The sequence below is a fragment of the Phaethon lepturus genome, unplaced genomic scaffold (assembly GCF_000687285.1).
Source record: "Phaethon lepturus isolate BGI_N335 unplaced genomic scaffold, ASM68728v1 scaffold59, whole genome shotgun sequence".
NCBI lineage: Eukaryota > Metazoa > Chordata > Aves > Phaethontiformes > Phaethontidae > Phaethon > Phaethon lepturus.
This window is the reverse complement of record NW_010565257.1, coordinates 43022-59491: the sequence shown is the minus strand read 5'-3', so window position 1 is coordinate 59491 and position 16470 is coordinate 43022. Positions and strand designations below refer to the sequence as shown.

Sequence of the window (16470 nt, the reverse complement as noted above, 5' to 3'; positions counted from 1 at the left end):
GCCTCCGCGGCCTGGCCCGGCGGGTCAGTGCTGAAGAGGGCAGTGAGGCCTGGCCCCGGGCGGAGGCCTGTGGTTGTACCAGGGCCTTTCATGCCGCTTAAATAAAATTCCCAGATGAGTTCCCAGCTGTTGTTGTGCTGAAGAAGTGCATGAAATGGGTGGCAGCCCTGCCTTGAGAGCTGGAAAACACAAGGCATATCCAAGTGGGCTTTTGTGAGTTGTTGGGTTTTGCTGTCAGGACCACATGAAGTGGGAGACAGAGGAGGAACCAAGAGTTCAGCCGATCTGTCCAGCTGCCCTCAGACAGAATCACCCCTAGTTAATGTCATTTCTGAGAGGGGCATGCCTTGCCTGTCTGTAAAGACCTCGGCTGTTGGAGTGTTCACCTGGCAGTGCCAGTGCTTTCTAACATTAATAGCAAGTTTTCCCTCATGCCTGATTTGAATATTTCTTGCAGCACATTAACTCTATCCATACTGGACACGGAGAACATTATTTTCTTCTTATGCGCAACTAGCATTTATGTGTTTGAAAACCGTTGTCATGACTCCTCTCAGTCTCTTTTTCTTTAGGTTAAACAATCCTAAGTCCCTCTTCCTTGTAGACCATGTTTTCTGACTCCTTACTCAGTTGTTCTCTGTGCTGTCCTGTGGACTGTCACCTGTAGGTTCACAGCTTCCTTTCTGTGATATGCCCAGAACTGGGCATCATGTGCTGAGCTAGGCAGGAAAAGAGATTTGGGGTGGTTTGTAGGTCAAGCTGCTGTTTATACAGTGTTTTTTTTCCACAACAAAGTAAGTTGCACGAGGATGACATAATACACCCATGTATTTTCAGGACTGTGATAAAAGTTGTAGGTATGAGGTGAGGAACATCTTGCCTGCTTTTAGATTTATTTATTTATAATTTTAAGGGACTATTTTAAAAAATATTATATTTTATTTTGTATTTTAACTTGACCAGATATTTTGTGATTTATATTTGGTTTTTAGGCAAAATGTAAAAATAAGAAGGTTGATATGCTATAGGACGTGATATGAGTAACTTTTTCTTTATAAACTAATCTGTAATGCTGACTTTGAACAGTAGAGGGTGATATTTAACTAAAGGTTCCAATTTCCGCTGCTTTAGCGGTGTTTTCTCCAGCAGAAAGTGAATCTCCTTAAGAAAGTGAACAAATCCCACCATCTTCTTTGGTTCTGGATTAACAGATTTTGTTGGAATATTATGTCAGGTTGCCAAACTATGGAAATAATTAATGTTTTACACCTTTAATCTGTTTTTTCTTTGTTTTCAGTTGTGAAGATATAAATCTCCCTAATAAGGGTGTTCTGTAGGAGCAAAAGTTGTCAATAGGAGCTGGACTAAGCCTATAAACAGTCAATAGATTGGATAAGCCTTGATTCTTCCTTGGGGACCGAAGGTTGGTTGGAAACTATGAAGGCAGCTCATCTCTTGTCTGTGAAAGGGCAGCCAAGGACCCTACTGCACCCTAGTCTTTTACAGACACTAGAAAGAACAAGGCTGACATTTGGGGAAGCGGCAAAAGTTGACCAGGCAGAAAAAGTGTGTGTGGCACTCCTGTTTTCCACCCCTGGCACCTCCCAAAATAATGAGTCATTTCCTAAAATCATCAACCTGCCTCGGAAAAGGTACCTTTGCAGTTCTTTTCTGCCTTTTATAGCTTCCAGATAGCACTGCTGAATTTTCTTGTATAATCAGGTTTATCAGAAATGGACTTTATTGCATTCTTTCTTTTTATTTTTTTAATTGGAAATTGTTATTCTCATGTAATAACTGTAGTTCCTGTTGCTCAGTCTGAGAAGAACAAAATGAAAAGCTGAGAGGCTCAAAGCTAGCCTCAGAGGTGCAGTGAGGGGAAGGAAGGGATAACATTGAAGCTGTGGTATGGAAAGCACCTTGTTCCCCCTTGATATTTATTGCAACAAATCATCCTTAACAAAGGTTAGTACAGTTTTATCCTTTCCTGTCCAACCTCTGGTGTGGATTCCTTTTGAAAATGTGCTTGGTGTTAAGGCCAAGCAGCTTAGCTCTAATGCAAACTGCTTGTCACCGGCATTTTACAAACATGTCTGTCCCTGTGCTGCGCATACATGCACTTCTGGTTTGCAGGTCTATCCGTGGCTCACATTATTAGCAATGGGCAACTTTTCTTGTATTGATTGACCTAGCTCCCTCATTTTCTCTCCTCTGTTCCCTGCATTTCTCCCATTTCAGTTTCTCTAAGCCTGCCCACTGCAGGATAGGCAGTGTTTTTTCCAGGTGCTTGAGATGTCTGGGACTTGTGTGAGTCCATGCCACATGGAAATAAAATGCTAATGAATAGGAACTAACTTGGCACCTCTTGATCTGTTTCAGTCACTCTAGAAATAATATTTTCGTTTCCTTAACATATTTGCTGGAAGAACAGGTTTGCCTTTCCTGACCTCATTCCTAAAGCATTTGGTGTGTAACTTCTTAAAAAGTGGCAAAGGACAAGGAAACAGTAATGAGAATGCGAATGAATCACAAGACTAATAAACAAATGCAGCCCAACAGTAGCAAAAAAAGGAGATGATAAAACCCTCAGTGTAGTTTTTCTGCCAGCTTCCTTTTGGCCTTGATGTGGAGGTCAGACACATCTGTATCCAAATGTCAGCTCACTGACATCAGTGGGGAACTCCAGTTTCCCCCAGGAGTGAGTAAATAACCTCAAGGACGTTTTCCAAAGCTATATGGTGAAGTCAGAAGACATTCTGTGATTATATTCTTAATAATGAATAAAAATACTGGCTACAGATCTTACATGGCTGGCTCCTGACACAGTCAGTGCATAAATCCACCTGCATAAACTGGGGCCCCTGTTTGCAATGCCAGATCTTGAATTTTTCTCCAAGGCGTATGTGGGGATCACAGCTGGATGCTTAGTTCAGGCTGGTTGCTAAGAGTGTAACAACAGCAATGCCTATTTTCCCTCTCATTTGGACACACTCCTGGTCTCCATTGATTCCATAATCTCTGGAAGAAAATTATGCCACTCTTGCCCTCCCCTGAAAGTTGCATGCCAATAGCAGTTGCTTGCACCTATCAGAGTTATGACCCAGAGTCATATTGTGGCAAACACTTGTGAGATTTAACTTTTTCTTTCTTGCAGTATCTTTTAGTGAATTTTGCATGTACCCTTGCAGTCCCAAAACTCCCAACAACAGAATGAAGGGAGGAGGGATAAATGTTACCTGCTAACTCCACAGAGAGGGAGGAGCTCCATTCTTCAAACATCAGCAGAGTTATAAGGAAGGTGTGTACTTAGAGCACTTCCTCAATGTGGAAGTTCAAGCACACAATACTGAAGACCTGTCCTGAGGGTGCTCTTGAAAGTCTCCAGAGGGTCATTTCATGGGGGAAATTCCTGACAAGAACCATTATGCACGTCTTAACCATGGAGAAGAGAATGAGATGGTGAGTTGTATCTCTGTCTAGGTCTTTCTCAACTTGAAGCAGCAGGTGGCAGATTCTGCAATAAAATGCTACAGTCTGTAATTTAGTTTTGGATGGTGGGGTTGTTCCCTTAGCAGAAACATACAGTTAGAAGGGGTTATATTTTTTTTTAGGAGAAAGAAAATAAAGTTTTATGTGTCCACTGATTTAATTGGTTATCCCCTCCAACAGGGGATGGCTCGACAGATTATTGATGTGACATTATAAATCTGGGTGGAGGTGGTCTTATAAGAGCTTGAGGGATGGGCTGGAGCAGTGTTGCTAACCATTTGACAGCTGAATCTGTAGTGTCAGATCCAGTTAGATGAGAACTGGGAACCTTGGCTTTCTCTGGAACATAAAAACGCATATGTTATGTTTGCATAATTATTAGCAAATGCAGTCTGTTGAATTGACAAGACTATTCCTGAAAGCCTGTATAAAGCTGGATTTCTAAATACAGAACTACCGTATTTCTTTCCACAGTTTCCCAGGGAGGAGTATGTTTACATGTTCCATAACATGTGGAAATAAGTCCTATGTTTACATGAAATATCTGGTCTGCTGTGCTGCGCTTTTCTTAAATAATAAGCCCAGTGCACGCTTGTAGTAAATTCAATGCTTCTTAGTTGCTTTGACATTACTGCATGTTATGGATCAGCTGTTCATTACACATGCATTCTGTCCATCTAACAGATTCTGCTAGAGATGTCAGACTCATGATGCACCTGTAGAGCAGCAATTCTCATGCATATCTGGTAAATGCAGTGCTTCTCAAAATTCCTGTGCTGCAGAGCCACTGTAGCTCTGCTATGAGTGCGTGTAGGATTTCTGGGTGTACAACAGCCCCAGCAAATCTAGTGAAACACAGTCACTTACAAGCTGACATGACTGTTCATCTCCAGAAATCCTGGAGAAATCTCCAAAATCTACTTGCTGAGAATTCTATTTTAGTGAAAAAAGACCATGTCATGGAAAAATGTGGACATTTGTTACGCCTAGATACAAATGTAGATTTTCAGTCAGCTCTCTGCCATCCAGGGGAGGGGAGATGTCATATTTTGCGTAATGCAAACCTGAGTAATCTGGGATGTGCTGGAGAATGCAGTACAGTCATCCAGCAGCATGAACTGAGCACTGCAGGAAACGCAAGGCACTGAGTCTGCGGGTGGGGACTAATTAGCTCAGTGCAATGCAGAACCCAACTGGCTCTGCTGCTGAGTTACTAAACCTTCTTGCAGCACCCTGCTCCTGGCTCTAGCCCTGGTGCTGATGTGCCACTACTCCCCAGCTCCAAACGGCTGCTGGTTTTGTGTCTGTGCTCCACCCTGTCCCTGTCCTTCTAGGACCATAAACACCCTGTCATTCTCATACTACTGCTGGCACTGTCACTAGCAATGCCAGAACTGAGCCTGAGCTAATTAGGTTTAAGTGGACTGTCTGGTGCTGTGTAGAGCCACACTATTGTACCCCATATGTCCAATTCCATCTGTGCACTACTGGGACATCTAAGTTGTGCTCACACAGAGCCAGCTATCCCAGTAATATTCTTGTTTCTCACCACTATCACATTGAGTGCACGTGCCATGAGTCCAGTCCTTGGGGATCTGCACTGTGAATCTGAGGTTTTCCATGCACAGCTGGTGTGTGTGCACAGCGCTGAGTCAATCTGCACTGTGAATCCAGGGTGTCTGGTAGTTGCCATGCTATCTATGCCTGCAGTGAGCATGAGCAGTGCTCATTCACCTGGGGTTCCCAAATGAAAATCACAGAAAAAAGATTGATAAACCAGTTGAGTAGCAGGTCCAATTCAAGCCATAGCCAAATTGTGCTAGATTTGGTAGGTATGTATGTGTCTTTGTTAAATATGTGTAAGAGAGAGAAAAAAGTTACAAGAGAGAGGAAGGTATCTGTGTAGGTGTCTGAGGTACTGTAAGAGGACAAGGAAAAAAACGTGTATAGAAAGATAGAACAGCTAGCACGTGAAAGAGAAAAGGAAAGTAATATGTAGGTGAGAGAAATTGTGAAGAAAGAGACAAAGGCGGCTGCATTTAAGCAGAGGAAAGAAGGAGAGGATATGGGGTAAAGAGAATTACGTGCAAACATGCTTTGTTAAAATTGTATATTTTAAATTATTGGCAGCCACAGCAAGTGGCACTGGCACATAATGGTCGCAGTGACCCTGCAACAACTTTTTAAAATTCTAAGCCATGAAAAATATTTTTCAACATTATTTTTAACAGTCAGTTTAGTCCACGTGAACCGAAGTATTAACAAGCAATTCTTGACTCCTCAAACAAGATCATATCACTTGGTGTAATAATGTAACAGCTGACATTGTGCAGGTGCCAGTTCTTCCAGACTGAAATAGTTCAAGTAATTTGGAAAACATGCAAGTAGTTCATTTGGTCTCTGGACATGCAATGCTTTCCTGTGTTGAACTAGCTGTATATTTTGCTGAGGAAATTTAAAGAACTCTAATGAGAAATAATACTGATAAGTTTTCTTCAGTACTTCCCTTTTTTGGTACAGCTGCATTGCTAGATAGTCCTGTATTTAAGAATAATCACTCTCACTTAGGAAATTTACACTATATATCTTTGTGCACATCTTTGGGATTACTTTACGTGGCTGGAGCACATTTGCTTGAACAAGAGTTCACTATCCTGTTACCCAGATAAAACTTAGAAATGTATATTCGGAGCATGAGATAATATCTCTCTTCATCACCATTTGTAGTACCGGAAAGATCTCAGTAGTGTGGGAGCACTCTGGACACAGCAGCTTGCCTCAGGGAGGGCTAATAGGTATGGTAATAGGAAGGGATTTATTTTAGGAATTAGTTTGCCTTTTTTTTCCCCCTTCCCTTCAGAAAAATCTGCTTGAAGGCGTTTTTGAGAAGAAGTAATTGCTGGTGGAATAGGAAGAGGGAGGAAAACCACAGCTTCATGCCCTCTGCCAGTTTGATGCTCCTCTTTGTACAGCCTGGGACTAATCATTCCCTTTGCACAAACCCTGAAGTGCAAAGAAGTCCTGCAGTGCAGAAGATTGTGATAGACTTCGACAGGCTGCTGCTTCAGGAAGGATTTGCCAGAAGCCTGTCTTAAGCACATGTTCCCCAGTCACTTATGTCTGAAGGAGACAACTGCAGTCACCTGGTGAACCCCAGTTTGCCACTGCATATTGGCAGCTGCCTGCCTCCTTTGAGGTGCCAAAATTCTGAAGGGAATGTGATCCAGGAATTTTATATACTTTGAGTTTGAAAAATTTAACTCTTAAAATTAAGATAGAATCTGAAAGGCACAACCTTTTTCCTAATGGAATGATAGTGAATGTTGCTACTGGCTTCAGAAGGAACAGAAACAAACATCTGATGAAACAGGTTCCGGTGGTAAGAATGAGATTCAGTTATTAAATTCCATATGAATCTTAACCAGTTTTTCAAGTCTAATCCTATTATCTGTTGTTATAGCAACAGGTTGTTTGTAACAGGGTACCTGGTGATCAGGTTGCCAGAAATATGATAGTTCACAGCCACTGTTTAGGCTCCTTGCTGGTAGCTACAGGCCTTGTTTTCACCAAGGAAGAGGGTGCCTGAACTTGTTTGACTTTTGCATTTCAATTCTGCTGTGCAGGTGACCTGGCAGTTACAGGCAATTTTAAACATAAGTAACAAAGACTTGCTGGACACTAGAGTGATAAGCCCTTGAGTGCTGGCTGTAAAAGCAGCTAAGAACCTTTCTTGGAATATGCACATTTTCTGCCAACTGAGAAGGTCTGGCAGCTTTTTCTGTCCAATAATCCATGGCCCCTCCCTAGACACTTCACTCACAAGTTAAACCATTTTTTTAGTCACTCTTCTGACTGTTGGAAGTCTCAAGAGAAAGGCGATGTTAACAGATGAGGAAACAAAGTTTTACAATACACTACAATTTATTAAAAGTTATTCTACAGAGATGAGATGAGCCCGGTATACCAGCCTCTTTTGTAGACAGTGCTACCTTCTGTGAGATAATGAGAAGCCCTTTGGAGTATTACAGATGGCTAATCTTAGCTTTGTTTTCCACCATCTCTTAGTCTGGTGCCCTGAAGAACCCAGGTTATTTGCCTGTGTAACGTTAGGTATGCCAAATGAACACACTGAGCCCTAAAAATCTGCTCACATGGTAGAAAAGTTGTCAAGGTGCAAATCTGTATTCATCAGACACATCTTCAAAAGAAACGTCTGCATCAGCACAGCCTCTTTGTGCAGTGAAATACAACCCAGAAAAGGTTATTCTTTTTTCCTTAACAACATAAAACCAACCTGACAGACATGTTCTTACTGGTGACATCAACACCAGGATTTCTGCCAGCCCTGGAAGTATTGTTTGCCTTAATGGACATGCACTTGCTTGGAGATCTTTGTAGTACAGGCCTAATCAATCCTGAATAAGCTTGAAGAATTTCCAAACCCTAATTACTGCAAGGCATTCACATGGCTAGATAAAACTGCTGAAAAACCTGCATCATGTGTGTGCCTGTTCTCCCCTTCATGCACATTGTGGATACATCCGTTGTGGGTCTAATATTCACCTTTTTGGTTTGAGAAGATAATGGTTTTGAGAATTCCTCTAAAGAATCCCACTGTTGACTTATTTGACAAGTGAGAAGTGTTTATACTTATATGTTTCTGTTTCAACAAGGAGTTATTTATGTACTAAACATTTTTTGATGAATGCAGTATTCATTGCTGTAGTGCTTCCAGCTGAAGGCACAGGGAGGAAAAACACCTCAACCTTATAGAAAATTTTATTCTGAAGTTAAGTATTGAAATGTTCTGGCCCAGGGAACTTTGGCACAGGTTAGGTTTGGAACTCAGTCTATTTCCCTGCCTATCTTTATTTCTGGATGATGTGGCTCAGGTAGCCTGCTCCAGACATTTCCAAACCATGGGAAATGCTTTGCTTTGGCTTTAGATTCCTGCATGGACATCCAGATACAAAACAGCAGTTAATATCTGATGTTTATTCTTTCCCAACTTACTCCTTGTAGAGTTCCTGAACACCTATATACAGAAAAGTCATGTTCATCAAGACACAAACCAACAAACCTGAACCAACACCTGTGTTCATAGGGCAGAATGTGCACTGGGTCAGAACAGCTTGAGGGTATCTATCGATCTATCTACCTACCTACCTGCATACCTACCCACCTACCTCAGGAAAGTCCCTTGTGAGAAGCAACAAGATCCAGAATACGGTGTAGTGGATGTCTTAAGAGCATGGACTTTTTTTCACAGCTGAGCTGTTTTCCTTGTCTCCTGGTTTTTAAGATGAGGAATACTGATGCATACTTGGTTTTGGGAAGTGTCTTGAGATCTAAGGGATCAAACCATTTTTTGAGGGGAAACTATTCTGGAAAACAAAGGCCTGGAAACATATGCAGGCATAGGGGTCTCAGATACATATTTTGATATATAGGTGCATGGTTTCCTAGGCAGAGAAAGGCAGAGTCTGCCCTAGCTCTATGGTTATGTTGTCATATCAGGCTCAGAGAATCTTTCAGCCTTTCAGCAGAGAACACTGCCAACAGAAGATGATCCCAAATGACTGCCAATCACATGCTGAATGCCCACCCTCTCCCTTCTTAACTGCATTAACTACAGCCTTATTGACTTCTCAGACTTTGGGTGTAAGGCACAAAAGCTGGAAATTAAAGGAATGATTCAGTCAGAAGCAAGATGCACATGGCAGCAATCTCATTCTTCCCCACCCTGATAGTCTTGCCCATCCCAATTTGAAAATATTATTCCAGTTATTCCAGGTTCAGCCATTTACTGGAGGAAGTCCGAAGGCACATTCTTTTAACAGTTCTTCCCGTAGGCATCTCTGTCTCCTTGGGAGTTCCTTTGCCTTGCTGACAAGCTGTAAAGTCTGGATTCAAGCATCTGGATCTTGCTAGTAAGCCATTGCTGTGAACAGTATGTTCACCTCGTTCTACGTACTATTCTGTGTGCTGGTGCCAACAATTTTGTAACCTTTTGGTTAAGGGTACAACTAGACAGAGGTGAATGGAGAGCCTTTTTCCTGTTTATAGGAGCATGTGAATATTAATAGCACATGACTGCCACACCAACTACCTTCTAACAGCCTTGCTTGTCTGCTGTCCTCTATGAGCTTCCTTCTATCTGTTGCAGTTATCTTACTCTCTTGGACTGCTCAGAGATTATAGAAGCCTTTGAAAATGCTGAGTGTGCACATCTCAAGGTGGTATAACCAGGTCCTGTGCAATGCAGGCCACTTCCCTGTGTAGTTTACCATATTTTTTCCCCAGAGTTGCCAATTTCTTGCCTTTAGAAACCACAAGGAGATTTCCTAGGAAGATAGAGTCTGTCTTTTGGAGAATGACATAGAGCAGGTAGGCTGAGGCAGCGTGTGGAACCACTGGGTAGGGCCTGCATTTCACACAACAAGCAAAGACACCAGCACAGAACCAGGAATTATGCATTATTCATCCTTCCAATTACATTGCCTTTTCTTCTCACCTTATGAATGGATCTTGCAATATCTGTGGCTGCAGATATCTGATCTCCAGAAGCAAATTGCACAATTGCTGCAGATATACTAGGAAGAAGGCGATTGAGGAATCTTAACCCTTGTGTTAGCAAATTCTCCTGGTCACCCGATGAAATTGCAGCCATGCAATCTCCCATCTTAGATCAGGGCTGGTTATCCTTTATAAATTCACTTGTTTCACCTTTACCAAGTCCCTGCTAGCACTACTGAGAGGGAATTTGGCCATGGTACCAAGACCTGGCAGCTCTTAAACTGTAATGCTGACAGTCATCCCTTTGAAGTTTTGGGCAAGTCACCTTGCCTCACTGTAACTATTTCCCCAGCTTTAAAAATGGAATAATAATATCTACTCATACAGCTACAGTAGCTTCCTTTGGCCCTCAGAACATGTAAACCATTCTGCAAGTGTTCATTAGTTGTTCTTACTAACAGTTGTTATTATTGTTATTTTGGGATGTTAGGACAATTGGGAAAGTCCAAAACCCCGATAGTAGAGCTATCATGGAAGATGGTAACAGCCCTGCAAAGGCTGTGTTTGTGCCCAGTTGTGCAAAGCATCTCCAGCTGGTGCAGCCACAGTGTCATTCGGCACCATGCAGAGACACTAGTGGAGTCTCTACGCTCTACAGTCTACACTTAATGCAGACTCACTGCTATGTCAGGACAGCAGTAGTGCTTCTGACTCTGAAGCAGGCACTGTCTCAGCTGCTGCAGTGGGTCTGCACCACTCTCCATCCCCTAGCGCAGACATACTTAAATTCTTCAGCTGTCTCATCCAGGGACATTAAAAACGCTGATCAGGCAAATCTGTGTTCCTGACTTGGGGCCTAAAAGTTAGGGCCTTTATATTTTGGTATCATTCCAACTCATGCACATACATAACAGCGTTTAATGCTGAGTTTCACAACTACATAAAACAGTTTTAGAGGTTTGGTCAGACAGCAATCCAGATTTTGTGAAGGTGGATGAAAACTGCTATGGAACATGCAAAAATTTTTTCTAGTCACATTTAGGACACATAAAGAAGACAAATACAAGTTCTATGACTTGTTTTTTCACGGTACTGTACCAAACACTATCTGTGGGAGAGCAGTGGATGATGGGAAAGTGTAGTAGTATTCCAGGTGTTTCTTTAAGAGAAATAGTAATGATTTTTTCCTTGTCTCTGCTGTACAGGAGATTTTGGGCTACAAAACCCAAGGCTGCCGAAAGGCCTTGTGCATTGCTGGATACATCTTGTCCTGTGGGGCTCTGCTGCTGCTGTTTTACTGGAAGCCCGAGTGGGATGTGTGGGCAAACTGCATCCGCTGCAGCTTGGAAGAAGCAGACATTGTTCTGCTTAGAACAACAGTAGGTGCCTATTTTAATCTTTAAATTAGTCCCTAGTATGTAGTTAATAGGAAAATGAGTTAATTGGAAGGAATCCAGTTAGCTGAAATCTCTTACATTACTGATTTCCTGCAATAATATCTTGTGTGTACCATCATTGATCTAAAGAACTCTCAAGTGTTCCACAAATTATGTGTAAGATGATGCCTGGAATGGAGGGTAACAGCTGATCAGACAACAAGCTGAAAGAAATTGGAGTGAAAAAAACTGTAATATCTGTGGTTGCAAGACTGTATTAATTGCCTTCAATCCTTCCTCCTCCCTTCCACCATCCCTGTGCTTTCTACATTGCAGATCTGTGCTCCATATTCTAAAGCATCCGTTTGATTGGCAGTGTCCAGCACATCTTTTTTCCCTCAGTTGGCTGTCCTGGTGAAGCTGCCCCTCTTCCAAAATTTAGACAGTGGGCCAAATGAAAGATTTGTCTAGCTCTGTCCCCAGCAGCGTCCAGCAGTGCATGCTGAGGGGTCTTTGTAAGGAAGAGGGCAAGCTTAGATTGCTTGTTTTCTTGGCTGTATGTTTCCATTTTCCATCAGCCCTTCCTTGTGTCCAATAAGCTTGCAATCCTGCAGCTAATGGTTTCAGGGCTGTTATGTTTTGCTGCTAGTTTCCTAATACAGATTTCTATCTGTTGAGGGATGTGCTGAAGCACTGCAACATACATGAACCCTGATTTCATTTCACGCAAACTACTGCAACACTAAAAGAAACAAACTGAGACTTGACTCTGAGTCCCAGCTGAACCTGAATACTCCAGGAGCTGGCAGGGTTGGTTTACTTCCAGAAGTTTGATTTGTTCTGCTTCAAGGATTCCTGAAGAAGGGTATTTGCAAAATGTGCAATTGCAAAATGGATCACCTGCTACCACTGGGTTTGAGCTGCCTTCTTAAATGAGCAGAGCAGCATGCAGTTAAAATCTTGGGTTTTGAAAATCACAGATCTGCCTGTTGAATATTTTATATTGAAACAATCTGCATCCTAACAGACTGGGGGTATGTATTTTTTTTATGTATTTTTTTTAAAGCAGCATATTAAGTTTAATCTCCCTTTTTAATCTTCAATTCAGTTTGCATTTTTAATTACCTATTCTTGTGTGTTTTTTAAATAGATTTGCCATGCCAAGCACTTTTCAAATAAATGAGTTTTTAAATGATCCTTTATGTAATTAAACAAGAATTTAATCATACTGTACATTCTTGTTATCAGGAAGCTCTCTCAAGTATGCTCTGGGCACTTAAAAATTTCAGATTTCCTTTGTAGTTCTTTGTATTAAAATGACAGTTTTGTTTTTTTCCCTGCATTCTGATTATGTCAGTTCTCAAATGTGGTGGCTACTGCTAATGAGGATACAAGTAATCCCATTAGGTTGATCCTTGGGATTCTCTTTTGCTTCACATAAAATCTTCATTCATAATTCATCATCATGTCTGCAATTGCAATATAAGAGCCTATTAACTCACTTTTGTTATTGAATTTTGACTCACTTTAGTTCAAATAATGAGCACCTGTTTTATTCACTGCTTCCCATCTCAATCTGCATCCCAATGTCTACTAATTCTGAAATTTAAATTAAAGATAAGTATCAGAAAATAAATGTTATTCTACTCAAAATACCAGTTTAAGAAGAAAAGTGCACAAATAAATAAGATATGTAGACGTCATTAATTTTCTTTTTTGAACCTTAAATTATTCAAAAAGACTCATATGTATAGAATCTTTTTTTTCTGTTGTCCAAATGAAGTTTAATAACTGTGCTTTCAGAACCTGTCTGGCTGAGGTAATCAGCTTTTTCCATCTGCCAAACTGCTCACACATTGGATATGATATATAAGTCAGTCTCATAGTTGGCTTTAATGCATGTGGTTCAGTGTTTGGGACGGAAACTTAGCGTGAGGGTACTTGTTACAGTAGTTGCTCTAATCTCTAAGACTGTACTACCAACACTAGTTAGGCAGTTCCAAAGTCGAACTTATTTTATAGAAAATACCAAGATCATGAACTCAGTTTGTGGGAAAAGCTTATCTAAGGTACCATAAGGGAGGCACGGTGCTAACACACTTGTTCCAATGAAGTGTTAACACAAGAATGACTGTGAAAAAAAACCCTAAATAACCATTTTGTAGTACAGTGCTATGTTACTTTTGATCTTCCCCTTTCAAGTATGGTCACTGCATCTCAGATTGTCCTGTACTGTTTGCCTGTCCTAGATCATGACCTGGGTGTTCACATTCCATCGTTATCAGCCAAGCAGCACACCTGCAGTCAGTGAATTATTTGCAGTACTCACATTTTGACAGGACCATGGTTCCGCTCCTGTTCTGCTGATTTATCTATCCATCACAGGTGCTGTAAGGCTCCTGTTGGTTAGTGTGTTAAAAAAGCTGGAGCAGGGCTCTGGAGAGGCCTACTGTAATCATTCACTCCAAGGTGATAGTGAGTTTGGTCTGATTTTGAGGGAAATTGTGACACTTCTCTTTTATATTAATTTAGGATGAATTTCGGATTTATTCTCGTAAGATTGTGACATGGATCTCTGTGTCAGCACTTATCAAAAGTAGATCGGATTATCCAGCTACTGTGGAGGAAGACTCAATCTTCAGCAAAGCCATAATGAAGCCAAGTTTACAAGTAAGTAAAGCATTCCCTCCAGCGTCTGAGAGATGATAGCAAATCTCAGCCAGGCTTCATGGAGTAAAAGTGAGCTGTGAAACGTACCCAGTTAAGAAACTTGCAGCTTGATGAACACAGTGAGCTGTGGAAAAACAAGCTAGAGATTTTGGAGAACTGTACTCATCTCTGTAAAAATCTTCCCTTACTCAGAGGTTATGAAAAAAGAATCCTCATTACTCCTGAGAGAAGACCTACGTTATAAATAGGGGAGTTTCAAGACACTGTGGTTTGCAGCAAAGAATCAGAGTTCCAAATCAAAAACTCATTCCTGGCATAGGAATCAAGGAATTTAGGGGTGACCGTGTGTCTGAAGGGAAACTGAGGGGAACCGAACATCACAGCTCCCACAGTAACATGAAAACAGGGATGAATGAAGCTGAGGGAGAACAGAACAGAACAGCTTTTGACTAGGCAAAGCTGCATCAGTATTTCCAGAAACGTTTCATCAAGGAGGATGTGAAACACATTTGCTTTCTTGCCTTTTTGCCTTTGTATGCACCAATTTGTGCTTTTGCTGGAGTCAGGTCTCGCACTATTGACTGTTCCTGCAAAAATGTATCCTGGTCTCTGCCAGTTCCATAGCTTTGAGATCCCGGCGAGGCACTGTGGAGAAGGTAGACAATTAATTGATCCAAGGAGATCACAAGGTCCCTCATGAGTTGAGTAAATATAATTATCCCAATTTTAGAACAAGTACCAGTCAGTTCAGTTATATGTCTTGCTTAGCATTACGTGTTAAACTGGTGTGAGCAATAGGAATGCAATGGTACATTTGCTCATATCTGGTTGTTGATTACAGATACTAGATCACTGCACTGGGAAACCCATAAAAGAGATATATTTCCTTCCAGGAAATAGACTTCTAACTTGTTAGCATTTATTTTTCTATCTACAGCAATTTTTAGTAGATATTTTCATTATAAACCTAACTTTAGCTGAGCAAAGCTGTTGCTATTACTGCTGTTTTGTGTGGGCATATATTAATATGCATAAGAAAGTTTAGTGCCAGGTAGTTTAATCAATTGGCACAGTATGAAAGTGAAGACTGGTTTGTAACATTCTTCAGAGGATTGAATTAGTAACATAAAAAAGCCCAATATAGCCCTCAAATAATAGTCCCTTTGAACAACACTTTCATACAAATCAAAACATCTAGATAGAAAAGAACAGATTTCAAAGCAGCAAACAGTTTAATCCTTCACTAGCAATTCAAAAGCCCCTACTTATGTGTCAGTTATAAAACCTGTTAGCTGTTTAAGCTACCTAAGCCCACAGCGTAATATGTAGTGCCCAAGAGCTGTCCAAGGACCTGTTCTGGCAGTGAGTTGAATTGCTCATTTCCCACTCCAGTTTTTAGCACTGCAAATATTGCAGGAACTATTTTATGAAACCCTAACTACAGGCCTCTTGTTAGGTTAATGGCTGTGGTTATAACTCCATTTTGAGTCAGTGTATGGGTTAAGTATACATTTCATTGGCCTATAATAATGCTTATTGCACTGGGTAGGGAGAGTCTCCTAGAGTTGATTTCTTTATTACTTATGTGTATAGGTGTATAGCCTTGCCTTCTTCCAGCTGATATAAAGTGCCATTATCTCTAATAGACTTTGTTATTATTGCACAGGACAGGACAGACTCCTTTTGCAAGTTATAAATGGCAGCATGTGTTCCTAATGGGTAACTGCTCTGCAAGGGCTTAGCATTAGCAGTGACGCAGGAAGTATCCTGGGATGGCCTTTTTTGTCTGTTGGCATATTGGTTCAGCTGAAGGACTTGGCACCATGCCTGCAAACTGCCCAAAGCCCCCTGCTTTCCTCAAAGCCAGACAGAAGATAAGGGAGTTGGTGACTGAAGATGGTCTTTGGCAACTACCTGCGTACCCACCGCTGCATCAGTGATCTCGTCCCTTTGTTCTGTGAAATGAGAGTGAGGACTGTATTCCTTGCTTCACAGAATGGGGAGAGAAGAATGCTGCTTTGTATTTGCTTGACCTAAAGAGCTGTAAAGCTTTCTGGAACCTGCGAGGAGGTGGGGATCCCACTCTATAACTTAACTGGGGAGTTAGTAAATGCAATCCTGTCTTCTCTTCCTCCCTGCCCACCATATCATTTGCTTTAATTGTGCTTGACTGCAGTGAGGATGCCTAGCTGAGATCTGTGAGCAGGCCTGGGAGTATTTTTGTTTGCTGTATTGCATATATTGTTGTCTCTGTTTTGTTTTGCAGGTGAAAAGTATCCAAGTACAAAAAATCCGCTATGTCTGGAATATCTATGCAAGACAGTTCCAGAAAGTTGGGTGAGTTCAGTGCCCTGGTTACACAAGTCTGAGGAAGTCAAGCTTCTTTATGAATAATGTCCTAAGAAAAACACTCCCTTTT

At 41.3% G+C, this 16470-nt stretch overlaps 1 protein-coding gene across 1 annotated transcript in view; it reads left to right on the top strand.

Annotated features, from left to right (window-relative positions):
* Nucleotides 1–3325: 3325 nt before the first annotated feature.
* LOC104627022 (probable cation-transporting ATPase 13A4) overlaps nt 3326–16470 on the top strand; it is a 41472-nt gene continuing 28327 nt past the window's right edge. The window contains exons 1-4 of the mRNA XM_010295104.1: nt 3326–3459; nt 11211–11384; nt 13914–14051; nt 16318–16388. Coding sequence (XP_010293406.1) covers nt 3397–3459; nt 11211–11384; nt 13914–14051; nt 16318–16388 — 446 coding nt within the window. The 5' untranslated portion in view covers nt 3326–3396. The remainder of the gene's footprint in view (nt 3460–11210; nt 11385–13913; nt 14052–16317; nt 16389–16470) is intronic.